This window comes from Eptatretus burgeri, chromosome 15 (assembly GCF_056783735.1).
Source record: "Eptatretus burgeri isolate ZD-2024b chromosome 15, Ebu_testis_v1, whole genome shotgun sequence".
NCBI classification, from domain to species: Eukaryota; Metazoa; Chordata; class Myxini; order Myxiniformes; family Myxinidae; genus Eptatretus; species Eptatretus burgeri.
In genome coordinates, this window is record NC_140975.1 from 8,628,380 (window position 1) to 8,648,406 (window position 20,027).

The window sequence follows — 20,027 nt, forward strand, 5'->3', positions numbered from 1 at the left end:
CCTATTTGGTTCTCCTTCCCTATGATTGGGTCAATCCAAAGTGACATCATCTAATGACACGTTGGGGTTGATGATCGACAGTTCAGAACGTTTTCAAGCACACATCTGCAAATACCGGCCATACCTATTCGTGAATCGTTTTCCTGCAGAGAATTATTTGTTTTTGTTTGCAATTGTGTGTTTTGTTTGTGAAAAATAATATTGTTTGCAATTATTATTCACAGAGAATTCTGCTTCCTTCGCTTACTCCACCCTCGCTTTCCCCCCGCTATCTCCATTTGCACTTCCAGCAACACATACCCATCAAACCACCCACGTACCGCCATTCACAGGCGCACACTTTCCTGCACCCACACACCGCGCTCTCTGTGTTTCTCTATCTCTCTCTCTCTCTCTCTCTCTCTCTCTCTCTCTCTCTCTCTCTCTCTCTCTCTCTCTCTCTCTCTCTCTCTCTCTCTCTCTCTCTCTCTCTCTCTCTCTCTCTCTCTCTCTCTCTCTCTCTCTCTCTCTCTCTCTCTCTCTCTCTCTCTCTCTCTCTCTCTCTCTCTCTCTCTCTCTCTCTCTCTCTCTCTCTCTCTCTCTCTCTCTCTCTCTCTCTCTCTCTCTCTCTCTCTCTCTCTCTCTCTCTCTCTCTCTCTCTCTCTCTCTCTCTCTCTCTCTCTCTCTCTCTCTCCCATCCTTTCTCCCATCCTTTCTCCCATCCTTTCTCCCATCCTTTCTCCCATCCTTTCTCCCATCCTTTCTCCCATCCTTTCTCCCATCCTTTCTCCCATCCTTTCTCCCATCCTTTCTCCCATCCTTTCTCCCATCCTTTCTCCCATCCTTTCTCCCATCCTTTCTCCCATCCTTTCTCCCATCCTTTCTCCCATCCTTTCTCCCATCCTTTCTCCCATCCTTTCTCCCATCCTTTCTCCCATCCTTTCTCCCATCCTTTCTCCCATCCTTTCTCCCATCCTTTCTCCCATCCTTTCTCCCATCCTTTCTCCCATCCTTTCTCCCATCCTTTCTCCCATCCTTTCTCCCATCCTTTCTCCCATCCTTTCTCCCATCCTTTCTCCCATCCTTTCTCCCATCCTTTCTCCCATCCTTTCTCCCATCCTTTCTCCCATCCTTTCTCCCATCCTTTCTCCCATCCTTTCTCCCATCCTTTCTCCCATCCTTTCTCCCATCCTTTCTCCCATCCTTTCTCCCATCCTTTCTCCCATCCTTTCTCCCATCCTTTCTCCCATCCTTTCTCCCATCCTTTCTCCCATCCTTTCTCCCATCCTTTCTCCCATCCTTTCTCCCATCCTTTCTCCCATCCTTTCTCCCATCCTTTCTCCCATCCTTTCTCCCATCCTTTCTCCCATCCTTTCTCCCATCCTTTCTCCCATCCTTTCTCCCATCCTTTCTCCCATCCTTTCTCCCATCCTTTCTCCCATCCTTTCTCCCATCCTTTCTCCCATCCTTTCTCCCATCCTTTCTCCCATCCTTTCTCCCATCCTTTCTCCCATCCTTTCTCCCATCCTTTCTCCCATCCTTTCTCCCATCCTTTCTCCCATCCTTTCTCCCATCCTTTCTCCCATCCTTTCTCCCATCCTTTCTCCCATCCTTTCTCCCATCCTTTCTCCCATCCTTTCTCCCATCCTTTCTCCCATCCTTTCTCCCATCCTTTCTCCCATCCTTTCTCCCATCCTTTCTCCCATCCTTTCTCCCATCCTTTCTCCCATCCTTTCTCCCATCCTTTCTCCCATCCTTTCTCCCATCCTTTCTCCCATCCTTTCTCCCATCCTTTCTCCCATCCTTTCTCCCATCCTTTCTCCCATCCTTTCTCCCATCCTTTCTCCCATCCTTTCTCCCATCCTTTCTCCCATCCTTTCTCCCATCCTTTCTCCCATCCTTTCTCCCATCCTTTCTCCCATCCTTTCTCCCATCCTTTCTCCCATCCTTTCTCCCATCCTTTCTCCCATCCTTTCTCCCATCCTTTCTCCCATCCTTTCTCCCATCCTTTCTCCCATCCTTTCTCCCATCCTTTCTCCCATCCTTTCTCCCATCCTTTCTCCCATCCTTTCTCCCATCCTTTCTCCCATCCTTTCTCCCATCCTTTCTCCCATCCTTTCTCCCATCCTTTCTCCCATCCTTTCTCCCATCCTTTCTCCCATCCTTTCTCCCATCCTTTCTCCCATCCTTTCTCCCATCCTTTCTCCCATCCTTTCTCCCATCCTTTCTCCCATCCTTTCTCCCATCCTTTCTCCCATCCTTTCTCCCATCCTTTCTCCCATCCTTTCTCCCATCCTTTCTCCCATCCTTTCTCCCATCCTTTCTCCCATCCTTTCTCCCATCCTTTCTCCCATCCTTTCTCCCATCCTTTCTCCCATCCTTTCTCCCATCCTTTCTCCCATCCTTTCTCCCATCCTTTCTCCCATCCTTTCTCCCATCCTTTCTCCCATCCTCTCTCCCGTCCTTTCTCCCATCCTTTCTCCCATCCTTTCTCCCATCCTTTCTCCCATCCTTTCTCCCATCCTTTCTCCCATCCTTTCTCCCATCCTTTCTCCCATCCTTTCTCCCATCCTTTCTCCCATCCTTTCTCCCATCCTTTCTCCCATCCTTTCTCCCATCCTTTGTCCCATCCTTTCTCCCATCCTTTCTCCCATCCTTTCTCCCATCCTTTCTCCCATCCTTTCTCCCATCCTTTCTCCCATCCTTTCTCCCATCCTTTCTCCCATCCTTTCTCCCATCCTTTCTCCCATCCTTTCTCCCATCCTTTCTCCCATCCTTTCTCCCATCCTTTCTCCCATCCTTTCTCCCATCCTTTCTCCCATCCTTTCTCCCATCCTTTCTCCCATCCTTTCTCCCATCCTTTCTCCCATCCTTTCTCCCATCCTTTCTCCCATCCTTTCTCCCATCCTTTCTCCCATCCTTTCTCCCATCCTTTCTCCCATCCTTTCTCCCATCCTTTCTCCCATCCTTTCTCCCATCCTTTCTCCCATCCTTTCTCCCATCCTTTCTCCCATCCTTTCTCCCATCCTTTCTCCCATCCTTTCTCCCATCCTTTCTCCCATCCTTTCTCCCATCCTTTCTCCCATCCTTTCTCCCATCCTTTCTCCCATCCTTTCTCCCATCCTTTCTCCCATCCTTTCTCCCATCCTTTCTCCCATCCTTTCTCCCATCCTTTCTCCCATCCTTTCTCCCATCCTTTCTCCCATCCTTTCTCCCATCCTTTCTCCCATCCTTTCTCCCATCCTTTCTCCCATCCTTTCTCCCATCCTTTCTCCCATCCTTTCTCCCATCCTTTCTCCCATCCTTTCTCCCATCCTTTCTCCCATCCTTTCTCCCATCCTTTCTCCCATCCTTTCTCCCATCCTTTCTCCCATCCTTTCTCCCATCCTTTCTCCCATCCTTTCTCCCATCCTTTCTCCCATCCTGTCTCCCATCCTTTCTCCCATCCTTTCTCCCATCCTTTCTCCCATCCTTTCTCCCATCCTTTCTCCCATCCTTTCTCCCATCCTTTCTCCCATCCTTTCTCCCATCCTTTCTCCCATCCTTTCTCCCATCCTTTCTCCCATCCTTTCTCCCATCCTTTCTCCCATCCTTTCTCCCATCCTTTCTCCCATCCTTTCTCCCATCCTTTCTCCCATCCTTTCTCCCATCCTTTCTCCCATCCTTTCTCCCATCCTTTCTCCCATCCTTTCTCCCATCCTTTCTCCCATCCTTTCTCCCATCCTTTCTCCCATCCTTTCTCCCATCCTTTCTCCCATCCTTTCTCCCATCCTTTCTCCCATCCTTTCTCCCATCCTTTCTCCCATCCTTTCTCCCATCCTTTCTCCATCCTTTCTCTTTCTCTTTCTCCCATCCTTTCTCCCATCCTTTCTCCCATTCTTTCTCCGGTCCTGTCTCCCATCCTTTCTCCCATCCTTTCTCCCATCCTTTCTCCCATCCTTTCTCCCATCCTTTCTCCCATCCTTTCTCCCATCCTTTCTCCCATCCTGTCTCTTTCTCTTTCTCCCATCCTTTCTCCCATCCTTTCTCCCATCCTTTCTCCCATCCTTTCTCCCATCCTTTCTCTTTCTCTTTCTCCCATCCTTTCTCCCATCCTTTCTCTTTCTCTTTCTCCCATCCTTTCTCCCATCCTTTCTCTTTCTCTTTCTCCCATCCTTTCTCCCATCCTTTCTCCCATCTCTTTCTCCCATCCTTTCTCCCATCCTTTCTCTTTCTCTTTCTCCCATCCTTTCTCCCATCCTTTCTCTTTCTCTTTCTCCCATCCTTTCTCCCATCCTTTCTCTTTCTCTTTCTCCCATCCTTTCTCCCATCCTTTCTCTTTCTCTTTCTCCCATCCTTTCTCCCATCCTTTCTCTTTCTCTTTCTCCCATCCTTTCTCCCATCCTTTCTCTTTCTCTTTCTCCCATCCTTTCTCCCATCCTTTCTCTTTCTCTTTCTCCCATCCTTTCTCCCATCCTTTCTCTTTCTCTTTCTCCCATCCTTTCTCCCATCCTTTCTCCCATCCTTTCTCTTTCTCTTTCTCCCATCCTTTCTCCCATCCTTTCTCCCATCCTTTCTCTTTCTCTTTCTCATCCTTTCTCCCATCCTTTCTCTTTCTCTTTCTCCCATCCTTTCTCCCATCCTTTCTCTTTCTCTTTCTCCCATCCTTTCTCCCATCCTTTCTCTTTCTCTTTCTCCCATCCTTTCTCCCATCCTTTCTCTTTCTCTTTCTCCCATCCTTTCTCCCATCCTTTCTCTTTCTCTTTCTCCCATCCTTTCTCCCATCCTTTCTCTTTCTCTTTCTCCCATCCCTTCTCCCATCCTTTCTCTTTCTCTTTCTCCCATCCTTTCTCCCATCCTTTCTCTTTCTCTTTCTCCCATCCTTTCTCCCATCCTTTCTCTTTCTCTTTCTCCCATCCTTTCTCCCATCCTTTCTCTTTCTCTTTCTCCCATCCTTTCTCCCATCCTTTCTCTTTCTCTTTCTCCCATCCTTTCTCCCATCCTTTCTCTTTCTCTTTCTCCCATCCTTTCTCTTTCTCTTTCTCCCATCCTTTCTCTTTCTCTTTCTCCCATCCTTTCTCCCATCCTTTCTCTTTCTCTTTCTCCCATCCTTTCTCCCATCCTTTCTCTTTCTCTTTCTCCCATCCTTTCTCCCATCCTTTCTCTTTCTCTTTCTCCCATCCTTTCTCCCATCCTTTCTCTTTCTCTTTCTCCCATCCTTTCTCCCATCCTTTCTCTTTCTCTTTCTCCCATCCTTTCTCCCATCCTTTTTCTTTCTCTTTCTCCCATCCTTTCTCCCATCCTTTCTCTTTCTCTTTCTCCCATTCTTTCTCCCATCCTTTCTCTTTCTCTTTCTTTCATCCTTTCTCCCATCCTTTCTCCCATCTTTCTCCCATCCTTTCTCTTTCTCATCCTTTCTCCCATCCTTTCTCTTTCTCTTTCTCATCCTTTCTCTTTTCTCCATCCTTTCTCCCATCCTTTCTCTTTCTCCTCATCCTTTCTCCCATCCTTTCTCTTTCTCTTTCTCCCATCCTTTCTCCCATCCTTTCTCTTTCTCTTTCTCCCATCCTTTCTCCCATCCTTTCTCTTTCTCTTTCTCCCATCCTTTCTCCCATCCTTTCTCTTTCTCTTTCTCCCATCCTTTCTCCCATCCTTTCTCTTTCTCTTTCTCCCATCCTTTCTCCCATCCTTTCTCTTTCTCTTTCTCCCATCCTTTCTCCCATCCTTTCTCTTTCTCTTTCTCCCATCCTTTCTCCCATCCTTTCTCTTTCTCTTTCTCCCATCCTTTCTCCCATCCTTTCTCTTTCTCTTTCTCCCATCCTTTCTCCCATCCTTTCTCTTTCTCTTTCTCCCATCCTTTCTCCCATCCTTTCTCTTTCTCTTTCTCCCATCCTTTCTCCCATCCTTTCTCTTTCTCTTTCTCCCATCCTTTCTCCCATCCTTTCTCTTTCTCTTTCTCCCATCCTTTCTCCCATCCTTTCTCTTTCTCTTTCTCCCATCCTTTCTCCCATCCTTTCTCTTTCTCTTTCTCCCATCCTTTCTCCCATCCTTTCTCTTTCTCTTTCTCCCATCCTTTCTCCCATCCTTTCTCTTTCTCTTTCTCCCATCCTTTCTCCCATCCTTTCTCTTTCTCTTTCTCCCATCCTTTCTCCCATCCTTTCTCTTTCTCTTTCTCCCATCCTTTCTCCCGTCTCTTTCTCTTTCTCATCCTTTCTCCCATCCTTTCTCTTCTCTCTCTTTCTCTTTCTCCCATCCTCTCTCCCATCCTTTCTCTTTCTCTTTCTCCCATCCTCTCTCCCATCCTTTCTCTTTCTCTTTCTCCCATCCTCTCTCTCTCTCCCATCCTCTCTCTGTCTCTGTCTCTGTCTCTGTCTCTGTCTCTGTCTCTGTCTCTGTCTCTGTCTCTGTCTCTGTCTCTGTCTCTGTCTCTGTCTCTGTCTCTGTCTCTGTCTCTGTCTCTGTCTCTGTCTCTGTCTCTGTCTCTGTCTCAATCTCCCCTCCCCCGCTCCCTTCTCTGTCGATTCTCATGCAATGAAATTCTCACACATCTGAACAGACAGTGTTTCGTTGGGAAGTATCAGAATGGCCTGAGGAAATGACTGTCTTTGTTCTCCTAAAAATGATACACTTGCACACAGTGAGCATGGAGTGGGGGGCAGGGGGAAATGGGGGTGGGGGTGAAGCCTCTGGCATTGCTTTTATTCTTTGCAGGCTTTGACGGTGTTATTGTGATGTGGCCTTCCTGTTTATGCATGTTGGAAGTGTTTGTAAGTCTCCATTCCATGGCCTTCCTGTTTGTGCATTTTGGGAAGTGTTTGTAAGTCTCCATTCATAGCTTACGTGTTTATACATGTTGGGAAGTGTTTGTAAGTATCTATTCATAGCTTACAGGTGTCTGCATGTTGGGAAGTGTTTGTAAGTGTCTATTGCATGGCCATCCTGTTTATGCATGTTCGGAAGTGTTTGTAAGTATATGTACTACTCTCTTTTTCAATCAATCATTTGTCCTCTGTCTCCTATCATCAGGACTCTGGGTATTAGGATTTTATTGTTCCAACTTATATTGCTTTAACTGGTCTGTGACTGCCTGTTGCAAAATTGATGCTGTGTCCACCATTGCTGTCTGTAAGTCAGCTCTTTTGTGCGATGTTACAGGTGGTATTTTTGAATCGGTTGAACAAGACAAGCCAAGTTCGGAAGAAGTAGCCTTCAAGTTTGCTGTCAACAACATCAATCGCAACCGTTCACTGCTGCCCAACACCACATTAACTTATGACATTCAACGCATAAACATCCATGACAGCTTTGAGGCTTCGCGTAAAGGTGAGGGATTTTGTTTCCTTCTGGACCTGAGGTTCGTTTCGTAACTTGTACACAATTCCATGGCCAGGTCAACAGTAAGCATCATCCAATAGGTGAGGCTGGCAAGATGGCCTAGAGGTATGCACACTCATCTCTGAGCTGTCTCGCCTGGATTTGAATCTTGGCCCAGCTGGAAACTGTCATCCTCGTGTCTCGCAGGCAGAGTGAGGCATCAATGTGGATGCCATCCCTTAGATGCATGTTAAACTTGGCGTCTCATCTGCCAACATTAGTTGGTGGATGTTAAATATCCCGCAGTCTCCTTCACGAAGAGTCGGCAAGCTATCGCCAACACCCCAGCCAAATTCCAAATTCCTGCCCTAACCTCCAGAGGGTGTTGCATCAGCAGCTCAGCCACACCCTCAGCCAATGATGCAGCTCCTACAGCCATGTACTGCATGCATAAGAATAAGAAGGAGTATATTCGGTGATGGGCTGATGGAACAACTCAGAGGTAGCGAACTTGTCTTTGATCCATCTCATCTATGTTAGTATGTTGGCTTTTAGCTTGATCACTCTGGTGTTTCCAAGGTTGGACATTGTATCCTGTAGTGCAGTGCACCATCCCTTGGAGGAGAGGTGGAGCTTTTCCATCTGCTCACATTTGCTGGTGGATGTTGTAACCTTATGTTATCTTTTGAAAAGGTTAGGAAGTTGTATGGCAGTGCTCTGTCCAAGTTCTAAATGCCTGCCCTGATTGAAGGGGGAAACAGCATCAGCGGCATGGCCATGCATTCAGAAATTATGCAAACCTATATCCAGGTAATACATATGCATGAATAAACAGTGTTGGTGGACTCTGCAAATAAGGTTTTACCTATTTACAATAGTAAACACTAACAATCATGCTGTGCTCCCCTGTGTAGCATGTGACCAGTTGTCACTCGGCGTGGCAGCCATATTTGGACCATCGCACAGTGCCTCGGCAAGTGCTGTGCAGTCAATCTGCAATGCTCTGGAGGTGCCACACGTACAAACTCAATGGAAACCTCAGGCCTCAATGAGCCGAGATTCCTTCTATGTGAACCTATACCCTGACTACGCTTCCATAAGTCGTGCAGTTCTCGACCTCGTTCAGCACTACCAATGGAAAGTCGTCACCGTCGCCTACGAGGACAGTATAGGTGAGGGTTCGGTCTCACCACATTGCTCTCGTATCAAACAGAAAGCTTTGTTTTTGCAACTGACATACTTTATCAGCTCCGTCATCGGTCACATGTAGGATTGGTGGCCATATTGTGTTTTTTTTTTTTTGTCCTCAATTTTATTACCCAAAGATAGATGCAAATGTATGAAATCTCACAAATTGGACATTCCTGCCAATGTCAGATTATGCGATGTGCTTGTTATCCCCCCACACCTGGAATTTGACATCCATAAGTATAGAGTCGTAGTGTGTTTGCTTGGAGTTATTTGGAAAAGGTTCGGGTTAATGATCGGTGAAGCAGACATTCTAGATACATAAATCATGTTTGCATAAATATAATACAACCCACCATCCCATCCCACTGCACCTCCTCCCAATTCCGATGGCACACCTGCGGCTCCTGACACATACCCACACGTTCATTGGCCACCTCTGACTGTTACCCAGATAATGCAGTGAGAATAATTTTTGTAGAAATTGTATTTGTGTCATCTCGTCGTCCTTCATTCTTCTTTAGTGAGAAGTACACTTGATAGAACTCGGATGATATTTTCATTCAATGCTGTGTCTCATCTAGAAGTGACATTCTATCATCATCATCATCATCATCCAGAAATCATCATTACAGTTAGTTGTTTTGAACAGTAGATCAACAAGGATGATACGATCATAATAGCACTTGAAAGACAATATAAACACAGATTTGTTAAGCGTACCTGCAAAATCAAATTACCACCCTGCTGTGCACTTGTTCTTCGTTCAATTCCCCTCGTGCCTCTGGGGCCGCCATTTATAATCATCGAGCCACTTGTGGTTCTTGCGGCCTGTTGTCCGTCATCACCAAAGAACAAAGACAGGACAGATATAGAGTGAAGCCATTGCACGGATGCTGAGAGATGATGCGTACCAGACGATCCAATTTGACAGAGAACGTATGAGGAGCCCAATTTAGGTGGATCTTGGTTCAGGAATTCACTCATACTTACAATTTATTTTGTAGATGCCTGTCTATTTTTTGTAAAATATACACTTTTATTGTTTTCTTCTTCAGCATATCTTTTATACGTTCATTATTACTCCGCCAACAAATTGGAGGAGGTTAAGTTTTCACCCCTGCTTTTGTTGGGTCGCCGAAATAGGTGACCCTTATTGTCAGTAATTCTGTCTATTTGTTTGGATGTTTGATCGTTTGTCATCAGCATAATTGGTAGTAAACGTGGGCGGATTTTGACCAAACTCGGGTGGTAGGTACATCTTATGACCTCGTGCTTTAGAAATTGTGATGGTTGCTAGGGACGCTTTGGTTCCCGAGCAACAACCGAAAAACCTTCAAAATCGGTCCCGTTCATGCGAAATCAATTCCGAAAGCCATTATCCCACGTAGGGTTATGAAATTTGGCACGGATGATCTACAGGTGATGCTCTATCAAATATATTCCGGTTTTTGTGATGTATGGAATCCTTTACCCGCAGCTCCCCCTACAATTAGGGTATGCGCGAAAATTGGCGAAAATTGAAGGCCCCCTAGCGACCAGGTGAGCGCATCGATACGAATGAAACTTTGCAGGTTCATGGTACTCAATGAGTACTACAACTTTGCCTCAGGACATATTGACCAATTTCGCTTTGGTCAGGGATCAAAGGTTGATTAGTGCAAAAATCGATAATATGCGAGAGTTGGAGGTGCCTTCGCGCCAAATGCTACTCCTCCTCGGGTTATGGTCGGATGGTCATGAAAATTCACACTAATCGTCTGGAATACATTGTACACAAACAATCCAGCTGGAGTTTTGATTTAGATCTTTGTTCACCCACAGCACCCCCTCGAACTTTGGGGATTTCCCATTTCAAACTGCATTTTCGGTACTTTTCATTCAAATGGATACCGAGTAGTTATCAATAGATGGAACTGGATGAGATTTGATATGCATAATCTTAAGGTGATTCCCTGTCCACTATATGACATCCATTTTGCTCTATATCTTATAGTTTCCATGCTCGGCGACCCATCGCCGCTTCCCGGCTTGTCTGTCTGTTTGTCTGTCTGTGAGCAGGATATCTGAAAAGGTTATGGACGGATTTGGACGAAACTTGGTGGACAGGTTGGGTGTATGACAAGGACAAAATGATTATATTGTTGCAGTTCTGCAAAGCCAACACTCCCTCAAGATAATGGCACACAACATATAGTGGTCGTGAGGCAGTTATTTCATTAGTATTAGTTTTAGATAACCCTTCCATTATGTCGAGTGTGCTTATGGGACAGAATGTGTTGTGTGGGCTTTTAGGCAGGTCTTTATTCCCATCTTTTACTTATTTTACTTTGCGTACATGACCCCTCTATCACGCAAACATGCACGCACAGCAACAAGCAGCTCATTTGCATACACACACCGGTTCGCATTCAAACCTCACGCCATTACCCAATGGACACCTCACTTCAAACACCTGTGGACACCTCTCCACACTCGAACCACAATACTACAACATTCCTTGGACCACCACAACGCCTTCATAAAAATTCCCGCACCATCGGACCACAACCTGAGCTTGCTTACCGTCGCCATTAACCGCCACAACCATGACGCCTCAACCACCATGAATCACCATGCCATAACCAACTGCTCCACTACACCACCTCTGCCATCGCTCAACCACTCTCACCACCAATGCCAACACCACCTTGTGGGACCAACGGAACAATGTGAGTGGCCCACATTATTATAGATGCTCGGGTCTGGACGTTCTCGCGCCTAGCTTGGAGCACAAGAGTGCACCGGATGCCATTCAACATCATGTGGATAGCTCTTATGATCCACTCAATTATGGCTCTCATTGGGTGTCTGGCACATTTTGGTGGCCAGAGAGTGCAACCATGTATGTTGGCCCATTGCGTGGCCAGGTGCCGAGCTCCATTTCTGGGGCCAAATCCTTGCCCGGGCGGGGCCAAAGCTGTGGTAAGTATCCATGCGCGGATGAAGCATCCATCTGTCGACCATGCCTGGTGTGCAAAAATAAGAGGTCACAAACACATTGTATTCTCCATCCCTCTTCCTCTCTTGCTTTCTGATTTTGACTTTTTTGGGTGTGTCATGTGTCTGATGGTGCTCGAGTGTGTAAGTTCTTAATAACGGGTTCATTCTGCACGGTATCTTGTTATGTAAATATTTGGAGTCCTTTTGCCTTAACCACTTGTAATCAACCTGCTTCTTATGAATGTACCCAGTTTGTCACATCCTTTCCTTCATTGGTCCAGCATAGTCTATCCGTAGTGCTAGCCAAGATGTTCTACCCCATGTGATTTGTTCTTGTTAGCCAGTGCACACTCACTGTATCGCTTGGCAGTAATCCCAGTGTCAGTTGAGGACATGAGACCCCCTTTGGTGCAGCCATCCACAGCTAAGGTACCCACGCAAAGTACTGAAACCCTTCCAGGATCGGCAGTACCAACTGGCATTCGTGGTTGCTCAGCAATCCGCCAGTGCACAGAGTTACCCATGATCGGTGACCTCAGTATCAGGATTTCAGGAGGAACTCTAGTGATTCCCCTTGTGGTGAGCCTCAAACCCCGGATCCGTAACAATATTTTGGTGAACATCTGTATCCTTATCCGGATACTGGAATTTTTAGGTGATTGTTTATAATGGAGAGATCGGGCCAAACACAAAATATAGCATGACATCTCAAAAAGTTGTGGATGAGTTTGTGGATATTTCATTATGTTTGTGCCATATCCTGATGCTGTGTGGGCTGCGCTTCCCTGCTGATGGACCTCTGGTAGCTTGTACATGTTGCTGCGTTTGAGCCTGGGAAAAAACTGCTGATTTCATCTCTTTTACTTTCTCTTTCTCTCCTTCGTTATCTTTCTCTCCAAGGAGAAGTGAATTCTTGCAGAAATCAGAAGTTTTTCTGCAAGGCTCACTTGGCTGTGCCTGGATGGGTTTGAGGGTTGTGGAGTTGCAGCTGAAACACAAATCCTATCCAGGTTCCTCTTGATGACTCCATCTTTGCTCTTGACTTCTTCGGGTTCCTTCTTGGTCTTCCCTTTCATTCTGACAAAACTTGGTGGATGAGACAAAAAAAGCTGAATCGATTTTTGTTTCTGTCTGGATGCCGATCCAGCCTTTCAGTGGGATACAAAACGTAAACTGGTCAGCCTGGCGGCGTGCCTTTCTAGTTTGTGCATGGAATAGTCGGTCTCCCTGGAAAGGCCAATGCAACATACACAGTAGATAGCTTTACACTGTAATTCGATATTTACCGAAAATCATTGGCGATAGACATGCATATTGGCAGGACTTGGTCACTTGGGTGTTGGTGGATTATTGTGTTGATGATGTGATTGTGATGTCTGTGGAAGGGTCCAGTCAAAAGATAATTGTGATGTCGATGTTTGTTCATTTCTCATCTATCAAAAAAATATTCCTCAAAATACAAGAATAAATTAGATTAACAATTTTTTTTTTTTATAATCACAATAGTACTTGTTTGTGCATATACATTGTTCGTTATCAGGATGGCCGAGTGGTACGCACCCTCTCCTCTGAGCTGTGTCGCGTGGGTTTGAATCTCCTCCAAGCAATAAACCGTCATCCTGGTGTTTCACAGGCAGGGTGAGGTATCAACATGTGTGCCGTCCTTCAGATGGACGTTAAATAGACGTCCTATCTCCCAGCAATAGCTGAAGGATGATAAAAAAAATCCCACGGTGTCCTTTACGAGGAGTAGGCGAGCTATCGCTGGCACCATGAACAAATTCCAAATTTCTAATCTGACTTCTCCTGTCCAATGGCCACTATAGACTGACATGATGGCCTGGGGTATGCATACTCACCTCTCACTATACTATAGTTTTTTTGACTATATTTGCATAGAATAGTCAAGAAACAAAATTTCACAACACCATGTTGCCAACACTTTCTTAAGGTGCCTAAACCACAGACATTTACATCAGCAAATTGCTTAGCCTGTTCGGTTTTCCGAAGTTGTTCACATAAGCTCATTATGCTCCGATCCGAGGTTCAAATCCCACGCATCAGTTTATTTGTCCGTTGTACCTGTAAAGGTATCTTCCAACGTCCTTGTCCTGCATTTGATACGCGTACAATCTCGTCCATGAGCCTGAGAGCACTGCTAACATGAGATGTTGAATGACCCGTCAAATTATCTCATAAATCTCTTTAATTATGCTATTTGGTGCAATTTATCGCAATCACAACGTCCCTGACTGAAGTGGACTCCCCTCCTTGCGGCCCCATCTATCCCTGCCCCTCGGCCTGTACTGTTTTGACATCACCATGACGGAATCACAACACCTTGTACAATTGTCGGTTTCCTGGGATCCTACAGCCCATAATAGTATACACACCTTAAACTGTCCGAGCCTTTCCAGGACCAAGCTGTGCAAAAAGATTCCCTGGCTATCGGTTTGCTCGGTCGCCCCTTAGTTTGATGAAAATCCATCGTCACTTCCTTCATCGATTATTGCGTTATCGCCATAATTATGTAAAGCAAATGCACTTAATGAAGTGGCTCGTTGAAAATGCTGTCTTTTCAATAACGTCGTCATTCCTCTTAGGGTGATATGCGTTCAGCAAACTGGAGGCTCCGCTCGGGATGAAGTCGGACTCGGGTTTCTTTTGGTTGGACTTGCTTTTCGATGAAGTGGGTGTAGGATGGGAATGTGGACATTGTGATTGAAAACTTTGGCTATAACAGCATATTGATACTAGGATAAGTACTTCCTATTGTTACATATTGCTTGTTAACACCGTGGGGGGTATTCCTGGCCCCTAGGGCCGTACCTTGTTGTTTCATTTCCTCGGCCGATCCTCTTGAAATTTGCATCAAGCACGCTCTCTCGCACTGTGCTAATGTCTCATCTTGAGGATACATGATATTTAGTGTTCGGCCTATTATTATGACGATTTGCATTTGATCGAGAGTTGGAAGGGGCATCATAACCATAATTCACATAACCACAACTACAATAGTAAACTGGAGCTGCAAGCAGCGAGTATAGGCTTCCAAGGTGGGTCGGTACTTTCGGTTTTGTTGATACAGATGAAGTTGCATTGAGGCTTGAATTCAGTATGTTTTATTGCCATGGGTACTCAATCATCGGTTTAAAATTTTGTTTCAATCGGTTAGGCGGTTACGAAGAAGAAGGTTTTTAAAGGTTTTTTTTTCAATCCAATATGGCCACCAAACGATGTGACTGATGACATCATAGTTTTCCACGTTTCATCCCCATTTGTATGTGATCATGTTTGAAGTTTCACATCGTTCGATCAAGCGGTTTCAGAGAGGGAGGTTTCTTAACGTTTTTCCTTCAACCCAATATAGCTGCCAAACCACGGGACTGATGACATCATCACTATCAACAAAATTTCCACTCGGGTAATCGATCATACCTGTAAAGTTTTGTTTCCATCACTTGAGCGGTTTCGAAGAGGAAAGTTTTTGAAGTTTTGTTTTTAAATCCGATATGAAGAAGATTTTTTTTTAAAAGGTTTTCATTAAATCAAATATGGCAGCCAAAAAAGGTAAAAGTTCATATAAAACAAAATTTGTCAAGCTCGAGTTTACATAGGTATTTATAATCTGTTCAAGCTTTGGCGAGCTAACTGTAACGATTTTCTCAGAATAGTCTCCAACATTTGCCAAGAATAATAAAAAAAATAATCTTTACAAGAGCAATAGGCTTCCTGTGGGAACCCCACTGTGTGTGACCGTTTTTACAGCCATTTTTCCCTGCTGTGCAGGGGTTGGGCTTTTTCTTGAGGCAATGTTTTATGGCCGGATGCCCTTCCTGACGCCAACCCTGGTCGCCTCTTATGACACACAGGGATATGGTACACCTATTCTAACCGGGGCATACACCGGGACCAGGACACTGGTACTCATTTCGCCGACCTCGGAAGGATGACAGGCTGAGTCAACCCCCTGGTGTTAAGTCAGCAGCCAACAGGGCTTGAACTCAGGACCCTGGGATCCCAAGCCGCCACCCTAACCACTAAGCCAACACCAGGCTTAGTGGGAACCCCACTGGAAGCCTAATAATAGGAAATAGCTTGATTCGCATCATTTGTAGCAAGAAGCTTGAGGTAAGGCTCTCAGGTGTCTTGCCTGTTTGGTGTATCAGTTTGTGTCGGTGTGTTCACCTCCAGCAACATGCATTGTCTTTACTCTCTATTTTCCTTTTGGTCATCTGCTTGAACTGTGGCACACCTGCTCACCTACGTCTAACTCTTTTTTTTTTTTACAAAATCGAACGAAGGCTCATGGTGGAGTTTCCACATGTTGACCTCTAGGGGTAACCTGGCATGGTATAGTGGTAGTTGTAGGAATGACCTCTAGGGGGTAACTTTAACAGTATATTGGTAATAATTTCCCATATTGCATGTTTTAGCGCAGGTTTGAGGTAATTCAATTATAATTCAAATGTGAGATATAGATGATGCATCGTTTTATGTGTAAAAAGCTTTTGTCAACCTGCCGCACATGTTTGTTTGAAACTGCTTTCCCTTCATACCTTTGTAATCTGTCTTCCATATTATTTTAAAGTGATCTGACAGGCCATCAGGTGTATGTGGGAGCCCCGGCATGAGAGCAAAATGTGCCAAAGTGCTGGGTGAAAGGCCAGGAAAGCGTTCGTCCCCCCCCCCCATAGACTGAGTATGGGCCAATGGCAGCTGAGCGGGGAGGGGCTTATGATGTCACAGCTGCATGGTGAGGGTGGCAGCTATAAATAGGGGTGATGTGAACAGCAGGGTATGAGTGGCAAGTAGAGCTTGTGGTGGAACCTGCATGTGAGCTACAATGGGGTTTTACCCCGAACGAAGCCTTTGCCCCCCCCCCCAGCTCCAGCTACGCCCCCCGCATCAGGCCATGCCCACTTTCTACCTCAAGCCAGGTTCAGTCCACAGCCATGAACTGTTGTAGGGCAGGCCTGTTTCCACTTTGGAACTTGCTGCTTCCTGCCGAGCGCAGCAGTGGTATTTCCTATCCTGTGCAATCTACCTCTGCATATCTCCTGAAGAATGTCTGAGGCTTTCAAGACTGAGATGATTAAGGTTATTGTTCATTCGTTGAACCCTGGTCGCATGCGGGTTTGGGTTATTAATCATGAAATTATCTGTAATTGTAATTCCAAATTAGGTATTGTCATCATGCACCATCCGTCCATCTCCTATTTTGACTTGTCCGGCCAAACGGCTGGGCCAATCCGGCTGAAATTTGGCAACGAGGTTCTGCTCCTGACTGACAACAGGATTGCAAAGCTCGTTCCGTTCATGTGAATTTAAGTAGGTCAAAATGTAGATTGCGTAAATTCCTCTAAAAATCTTCTCCATTCAGAATGCGACCAAATTTGGGTTCCAATATTACGCCAGGGCCGAGATAAGCTCCAGGTCCAGTGGTCTTGTATTTATTGTGCAGTATTGCTTCGTTTTGTATCCCCACCCCACATGCTTCAAATACATTATAAAACCACTTGGTTTCCGGGTGCATTTCAGCAGCTCTGATCGAGAGTTTAATTATCTGCAGAGGGCAGATTGGTCTTGGGTGATTAGCACCCAGGACAAAACCGTGTCAGTGTCAGGTGATTTGCTTTGTCGTCATCAGTGTAACGGACACACGGCACCGATCATAACCTCGATGCATCGACTGGCTCGGTGGTTCAATTGGAGTTAGGTATCATGGCAAACTGGTCCGTCATCCAGTTCGGAGCAACAAATCAGTCGGCCAACAAAATCAGTCGGCCATCGCTTCCGCTTTGTTCGCTGGGATTCGGACCGGGCAATTGGCCGACCTGACAGCTGCAACAATTTGTTACATGCAATAAAAGAATAAACATTATGAGAGACATCATTGGCCTTGTGCGTGAACAATAAATAAATCAACACAATATGTGGGATTCAAACCTGTCATCCCATCTTCATGAGCAAAGAATGAATGCTGAGAGTGGAAGGCTAGACTTACTATATACTTGCTTCTTAACCTATCTACTGTGCTTTGCTTGGGGACCAACAGCTTTTGCAGTGCTGAAATGACAAAACACTACAGGGATTATAACTTGGGTGTATTCTTCTTTTTTTCTGATTTATTCTCTGCATTCTTGTGTGTGTGTATGTGTCAATCCACACATTTAATCCTACCTGTCTCTCTTCAGGTCTCATCCGACTACAAGAGCTCATCAAAGCTCCATCTCGGTATAACCTGCGTTTGAAAATTCGACAGCTTCCCTCTGACCCCAATGAATCAAAACCTCTGCTCAAGGACATGAAGCACAGCCACGAGTTTCACGTCATTTTCGACTGCGGGCACAAGACCGCGGCTGTCGTGCTGCGCCAGGTATGACGAGGTGTGAGAACTCACAAAAGCGTTGTCTTGGGCACTCATCTGTATTTGTGTTCAGGTCAAAGGTTAAGGTCAAGGCCAGAGTTTGACTTGTGGTTCATTTCAGCTTGGTGAATAAGCATGTAATATCTTCATATTTTTGTTTAGTACATATCTTTAGATACAATCCATCTTTGTTCAGAGCTATAGATTATCATAAGAGGAAGGGGGTGAGTGTATGGTTGTGCATTTAACAAACTGAGGATGGGGAGTGTGGTCAAAGACCACCATTTTGTCTGTAAAAAGACCTAAGCTTCCCCCAGCTTTGCATAGGCTGAGAAAGCAGATCCTGCTCATCAATCCAGCCTCCTAAAAGATAGTTTGTACTGCAGTGTTTTCGCTACAACTACATTGCATTCTCAATTTTATGGGCCAACTCACCCTGTGGGAGACTTCATCTGCAAACATGTTTCTGGCTGGATGGCTGTCATCAGCACAGAGCAGATGTCCCCTCCCCCCTCCCAAGTAAACTGAACATGCCCCGTGAGGAATTATACCTCCTATAAGACCTCTTCACTGCCCCCATAAAATCGAGAATTTGTGGTTACGGTACCTCTAACAATGTGTAATACCCTGGCTGCCTCTCCAGATCTGCTTGTGTGAAGCACAGACAGCATGATATGTAGCAGACACAAGTTGTTGCTCAAGATCCTTGCGACAATACGTGTTGTGGCACATGGTTCCTGTTTGACTAACTTTCACTTAGGGACCTTCCTGGGGATCCAGTGTTGGCACTCCATGGATAATTTGGCTCCATCTTGTTCTGTCTGTAATGAGATGGTGGGTGAAGTGGAGAGAGGTTGGCGGAGGGAGCAGGACAGGGCTGACGTTCGCTATCTGCAAGTAATGTTTGATTGAGTCGAGCCACCATGCGTTGTGTCAACCCTTGGGACGACACCATCCAGTTTTGGAGGGATTGAAATTGACTAGTTGGTGTGATGGCAGATGAAGCGGAATGTGATGGAGATGCAACGGCAAATGAGTTCTGCATGTAGCTTATGTTATATCTACCATTTCGTTTACAAAATACATTGAAGTCGTTACTTGCCTCACTTTTTCCAAAGAGTTTCAACATCCATCAGCATGTTTTGATGTTTTGAAGAAGAAGCCAAGGGATTCGTCTCAGATAAGCACTATTATGATTTTAAAGTCAGATTGATAAGTCCATTCACTGGCCTTTGAAAGTACCTTTTATTTTCCAACTAACGAATGTAAAATATAAAGCAACAAACTCCATGCTTCCCATTTTATGATGAAACACCCATTTGTACTGTACTTCCTTCGACTTGGACTCTCAACTTTGGTCAATCATGTGAGATAGATAGATATATATATATATATATATATATATATATATATATATATATATATATATATATATATACATATAAACGTAAATATATTGTTGTGGATTTTCACCCGTTCGGTGTGCGGGCGACCGCCTTTAGCTAAATTGTGGCCATGCACACCCACCGAACGAGCAATCGAGTCGCAGCTTTTCGGATCAAACCAAAACCCAGCTACGGATGTTGTTAACCACACCATAAATCAGCCAACTCTTCTGTCCACCCGCTACAGGGTTGATCTCCGAATTGTCGATGTACCTAATTATTCGCGCAGACAAAAATGCCGGGGATTTACACCTCAACGGAGCCTGCACGAAAACGAGCCGCTTTAAGCAGCTCGTTCCATTTGCGATTGCCAAGCGGTTTTATATCGCCAAGCCCCGTCGGACCAGATGTACGTTTTATCAGCTATTAATTAGCCAGCTACTTATTCCGAATGCGATTATGGCAGTCAATGGCAGGAAAGGACGCAACGAGCAGGTGACATTTCAACAATGGGGACATTTATTTCAAATGCACATATGCAATGAATGGGGGGATGGGGGAGAAGACACGAGCAAAAACCTACAGCCTATATTTATGTATAATGTACATGCACTGACAACAATTCGACTTGGGAGACAAGGCGCCACAGACTTTCATTCAAAAACCCCAGAAAGGAAAGATAGAACGGGACTCGTAAGCCTTTAATGTTCCTCGGAGCTGGGATGACCGAAGGAGCTCCGCGAGGCCATGCAGGTTACCTTTGTCACCCTTGAGGCGACTCGATGGTCTTTTTGTCGGTGACCCTCCGTATGTCTCGGTTGTCAAAGCGG

General features: G+C 45.4%; 1 protein-coding gene across 3 annotated transcripts in view; it reads left to right on the forward strand.

Annotated features, from left to right (window-relative positions):
* The window catches only part of LOC147011450 (glutamate receptor ionotropic, kainate 2-like), a 446,205-nt gene that overhangs the window by 216,886 nt on the left and 209,292 nt on the right, over positions 1-20,027 (forward strand). For all 3 annotated transcript variants that reach the window (XM_085857184.1, XM_085857185.1, XM_085857186.1), the window contains exons 2-4: positions 7,114-7,281; positions 8,187-8,444; positions 17,640-17,821. In XM_085857184.1, the coding sequence (XP_085713310.1) occupies positions 7,114-7,281; positions 8,187-8,444; positions 17,640-17,821 (608 nt within the window). The remainder of the gene's footprint in view (positions 1-7,113; positions 7,282-8,186; positions 8,445-17,639; positions 17,822-20,027) is intronic.